At 39.8% G+C, this 5,505-nt stretch overlaps 1 protein-coding gene across 1 annotated transcript in view; it reads right to left on the bottom strand.

The window, feature by feature from the left end:
* LOC107093439 (protein SSUH2 homolog) overlaps positions 1-5,505 on the bottom strand; it is a 28,478-nt gene that overhangs the window by 17,803 nt on the left and 5,170 nt on the right. Inside the window, exons 2-4 of the mRNA XM_015388487.1 lie at positions 1,555-1,650; positions 649-739; positions 439-568 (exon numbers count right to left, since the gene is read on the bottom strand). Of these exons, the coding sequence (XP_015243973.1) occupies positions 439-568; positions 649-739; positions 1,555-1,650 (317 nt within the window). The remainder of the gene's footprint in view (positions 1-438; positions 569-648; positions 740-1,554; positions 1,651-5,505) is intronic.

Here is a 5,505-nt window from a genome sequence, read left to right as displayed (position 1 = left end):
CCAAAGCACTATATAAGTACAGGCCTTTTACCATTATTACAATATTATTGGAAGCACTATGTACACGTTACCTGGACTGAAATAAGTCTAACAGTTCCAGCTGCATGCATTTAGAGATGTCATTCAAATCGTATTTGAATCTACATAAAATGCTCTAGAAGGTAAAGAGGCTCTAATGAGAAAATCTGTATTTTATTTTCCATTTTCTGTAAAAATGACTTAGCTGAAGTCCATGTCTGCTAAGATCCCAAAGCAGAAACACATTACAGGTTATTTAACACAAGTTATAGCATTATGATAATAGTAATCAAAATACTGCATTCTTTCCTGGTACCATGCAGACCTGTTCCTCAGCATTCAGCCTTAAGAACATATCAGCTCTGATGCATAAAGCTTATCATTACTGTAATGATAGAAAAGAGAAAGAGGAACTCGAACCCTGTAAACGGTGATGGGTTTGAGAGTTTTGAACGTGAGGTTTCTGGCCGGTTTGGAGCTGTACTTCCATTTGGATTCCACGAACTTGAGCAGAGCTTCTCGGGCCACGTCCTCCGACACCGACGGGACTCTACAGGAGAACAGAAGAATGGCTCGATGTTCCTCATGTAATTCAGAGCTCTTATCAGATACAAACTGGTTTGGTTTTACCTGATGTTGGGGACTGAAGTGCTCCTGTTGAGTTCAGGTTGGGGGTTATAGGCAGGGGGCGGGGGGTACAACGGCTCTTCATCCTCCGGACCTAAACATCAACACAGGGAGGGGTGTGCTGTACTGTACCGTCATATTAGAAGGCCACTGTTACTGTAACACGATTGTTCCAATACTGTAAGAACCTTCTACTGTATTTCATATTAAGCAGTAAAACGTTCATAATGTTCAAACAACAATTTAGTATGGGAAAAAAGTCAGAATTCTGAGGGAATTAGGCAACTTTCTACGTGCCCAAGGGGTCGCCTCATTAATGGAGCAGCAGAAGGTCATTAAAACAACAGAGCGAGACTCTAAAACAGACATGGCTATGGCTTGATGCTAACATGTTTGTTAGCTGTCAGAATTCTGAGAAAAAAGTCAAAATTCTGAGAAAAAAGTCAGAATTCTGAGAAAAAAAAAGTCAGAATTCTGGGGAAGAAAAGTCAGAATTCTGAGATTAAAGTCAAAATTCTGAGAAAGAAAAGTCAGAATTCTGGGGAAGAAAAGTCAGAATTCTGGGGAAGAAAAGTCAGAATTCTAAGATTAAAGTCAGAATTCTGAGAAAAAAGTCAGAATTCTGGGAAAAAATGTCAGAATTCTGAGATCAGTTAACTTTTTTTTTTTCAGTGGCCCTAATCCTCTTCCGTACTATACAACCTGTCACGCAAGGAACTGTCCTTGCAGCATCTAGGAATGACAGGAGGTCACTATAAAAAATAAAAAAATCCATAGGAAGAATCTATCTTCCTCTTTCTACCTCTTTCCTTACTGATTGCACTTCTCATTTCCACTACTGGCACGATTCCACTTTGGCTTAAATGTCTTTAAGAGATTCACCCAAATCAGCATCAGTCTCAGATTCACCTCCTTTATTATTGCCCTGGTATCCATGTATGTCCTCCAGCCAGCCAGGAGGGGGCGCTGATGGTCCCTCTTCAGGTATGTTGGGATCAAATTTTTCTGAAACACATAAGTATGATGATGGGTCATAGATAGACTTTTCTATGTTTCTGTCCTTCTCTTATAATGTTAACCTAATCAGTCCAAACTGATTCAACACAGAATTATAATCCCCAACTTAAGGTGGAACGATTTTGACAAGAATCAAAATTTTGATTTTTTTTTTTTTAACAACAAAAATTGAGACTGACATTTTTTTATTCATATCACAAGCAAAGATGTTTGTCTCCATGACTTTATTGTTTTTGTGCTGGTAATGCTTCCTTATCCAAAGTACATTGTTGTGTAACTTAATTTCTGTGAGGAAAAGCGCTTCTATCTCACATGCACGGACATGCAAGCCAGCTTCAATACTCCAAAGCCACTTAATGTGTTTTACCGTCCCTCAAAAGGCTAAATGAGAAAATCTGTGTCTAACTTGACCAAAAATCCACTTGAGTCTAACAGTAACGGTCTAATTAAGAAGAAGACGACTGGTTCCCATGGCTCAGCTCTGGTGGGACCTTTAGCAGTTTGGTATCAATCAAAGTCAGACCTGAAATGACAGCATTGGTATGATCCAGTTTCTGTTATAAGGTTATAAAAAAGTTAACTTCAAAAACAGGAAACCTTTGGAGCTATTGTCTCCTCCTGCTGGTCAGCAGCTAAAATAAGATGGGCCATTTCCTCACCAATGTTTTTTTGGGAAACAAGAAGAGTAGTAGAAATGAGAAAAAATCTGCTATTAAGGTAAAGCTCATTTAAGCAGTTAAAAAGCTAGGAGCTGCATAAAATGCACCCTTGAAAAGCAGCCGGCTGCATCATTTGGGGCAGAGCCTTGAGGGTGATGGTGCTTCAACAAGCAATCTGATAACAGAAACCTAGGAGCTACGCTATGAGGTTCGCATCAAGCAGTGACAAAGGCAGGTTTAAAGTCTAAACCACAGATTTTGGTGAAGATTCTCAGTCATCCAGGTCATAGTCATTCCAAAAAAAAAAGCTAAAAAATCAATCCACTGGACTTTTCTCCCAATTTGAAGACTTTTTGCTTCCCAACCAGGAAGATTTTTCAATTCAAAATTTCAGAAATAGTGTTGAGTTTGAGGCTCTATAGAGTGGACCAAAATAAAGCCTTGTTTTGGCTTAGAAAACATGCAAATTGAACCCGATGAGCGGCTCTGCCCCTTTGGTCCATCCCATTACAGGGGAACAGAGCACCTCGCCTATTCAGCCAGGCCAACAATTCCCTTTAACAACCCCCTTTCAGAGACATAGACAGGTTTTATTTATTACAGACTAACAAAGACAAGAAACGACCCCCATTCCAATGTGAATACCAGATTTAAAGTCCGCACACTGCAGAGATATTGGAATCTGAGCTTAAAGGTATAGAAGACAATCTTTTATTTCCGAGTGGATCCTCTAAATAAGTGGTCCTCCTAATTATCAATCATTCTGGTGATATGTTTGCGTAAGGCGGTCCAACGTGCTCGTCCGGTTAGCTATCTTTTTCTGCACATGCGCACTTTCAGGCGTATATATGTGGTGAGCTATGGTTTTAGACCGTCATTGAAGCTCACCTTTCTCACCGTGGTTCTTTGAAACCGAAGTGTATTACGAAGTGTATTAGAAGAAAAGAAAGGCCTCAGAAGAGGCAGATATATCCCAGAATGCTTTGCACAGTATGGGATTTCCTGTCACAGCGGCCGGCTGTTGCCATAGGATTGCTATCTCACAACTACTAACAAAGATGGCGGAGGCACCACGCAGTGAAGGAGGAGATATGTGACCAACAGGGAGCAAAAAGCAGTGATCATCTGTCTGAACGGTCAGTTAACTGAGTTCACTATAAAGTAAATTATATAGTCCCGCTCTATATAGTGATGGAGGGATTTAGGGGTGAGGGTGAACGTTTGGGCACAGGAAGCTTGTATGAGCTATGAGAACAGCAGCATTTCAACAGATGAGAAGAAATGCATGAGGAAAAATGGACTCCTGCACGCTCTCGCACGCGTTTAATAGGCGTTTCCTCTCGGGAGCGGGTACAGGGTGGTGCATTGTGTATTTTTTTAAAGTGGAGAGTGCGGGTCTTTTAAAAAATTTGCGAAAATCCTCGGCAATACCTTTAAATGTCAGCCAAACTCATTTACACAGGGAAAGAAAAAAACTTTTACATAAATCAAACATTATTCTCCACATATCTGAATACGTAACCATTAAAACACAAATTTTCATTAATTTCAGACAGAGATATTCACATGTTTATATTATATTAAACTGCGCTTCCAATTTTTACCTCTGAGCACGGAGCAGCCGGCTTGCTCGGACTCGCGATGATTAATGGGATACCCAATGCTATGTGGGAAAGGCTGGACCCGCCCTTCAATACGAGCAAAAGGAAGGCTGCATTTGTCAACCGCATAATGAGGAGCCTTCCAATCCGAACAGGCATTGGCGCCGAACTATGATGTAATCGACCGACAAATCTGACCTTTGAAGGTTGCAGCTACTGAATTCATACTCAGCAACAGAGTAATGGGAGCAACTAGTTATCATGTAAACGGATGACTGGACATATGGACAGATGAAAGGATTGATATGTTTTCCTGTACTTCCATGTCCTCGCCATAGATTTGATGCTAAGTATCTAAAAACATTCATTTTTTTCTCTGTAATATTGCAAGTTAACTATTGGAAAGGTAATCTGATCTCTCTGCAGTTCTCCTAAGCAATGCTGAAGCACCAGGTGCTTATTTGCATCCATCCATTTTCTATCATGCTTATCCCTAGAGGGGATGGCTATAGCATTGACCATTTGGGCATGTGAAACAAAATATCTTAGCGATTTTATATTTTGCTCCCAACATACAGTCGCTACCTTAAATCATTCTACCAAAGCTGACCTTTTTTTTTCTCCTTTTTTTTCTCCTTTAAATTACATTATACAAAAATAAAAAAAAATGAAATGTGCTACTTTGAAATACTAGATATTATTTCAATCATCCAATCTGTGAGGTGACTTCAATTTAAAAGGCAAAAATGATCAAGCAGTGAAACATCCATTGTTGCTTTTGAATCATTTTTCACAACAAACAATGAAGATACAACAGTGATATTACAGTTTAAATTAAGAGTATATATGTAACCAAAAAGATCTGCATCATATCCTGTGTCAGAACTGCTGTATATCTGAAGCTGTATATCTGAGATGCATGCTTTATATCTCCAGGAAGAACATAGATCCAAACCATTAAAGATAAATAAGAAGAATGTTTCTTAAAGTAGCTGCATGTTATCGTCGTTAACTCAAGTTTAAATAACTTAATCTGTTTTCAATCAGATTTTACACAACAGGATAATTATGTTGCCCCAAAGCAAACACTAGCACCGCCTCCTCTGACTGTTTTTCAGCTTGTTGGGTTTCTTCACCCATTGGCAGATAAAAATACAAGCGGAGTCAGAAGCCGTAAGGCTCCCTGTAAACAATACCTCTGGCTGAGGGATAAAAATATAAGCGCAAAGGTGTTTCCCCACATAGATCCTAGCCTAGATGGATGGAGAGTAAGAACGGCGGGAGGGAGGGAGGGAGAGTTAGAGTCATTATTAAAACAACAATCAGGGAGGGAGCGTGAGAACAAACACGACTACAGAAGCTATAACGACTTTAAACACTAAAAGCATGTGGAACCCTGAGAACTTAACATAGATCCTGTACGGTTTAAACACCAACTACAGTCAGAAAGACATTAGATCTGTTTTTATGGTTGTTTATCTAATGTGTCACTGGGGTGTCCTGTAGTTTACTGGTGACCTGCTGGTTGATGGATGGATGGATGGATGGATGGATGGATGGATGGATGGATGGATGGATGGATG

Source organism: Cyprinodon variegatus, unplaced genomic scaffold (assembly GCF_000732505.1).
Source record: "Cyprinodon variegatus isolate N-32 unplaced genomic scaffold, C_variegatus-1.0 Scaffold424, whole genome shotgun sequence".
Lineage (NCBI taxonomy): Eukaryota > Metazoa > Chordata > Actinopteri > Cyprinodontiformes > Cyprinodontidae > Cyprinodon > Cyprinodon variegatus.
This window is presented reverse-complemented; position numbering and strand designations above follow the sequence as displayed.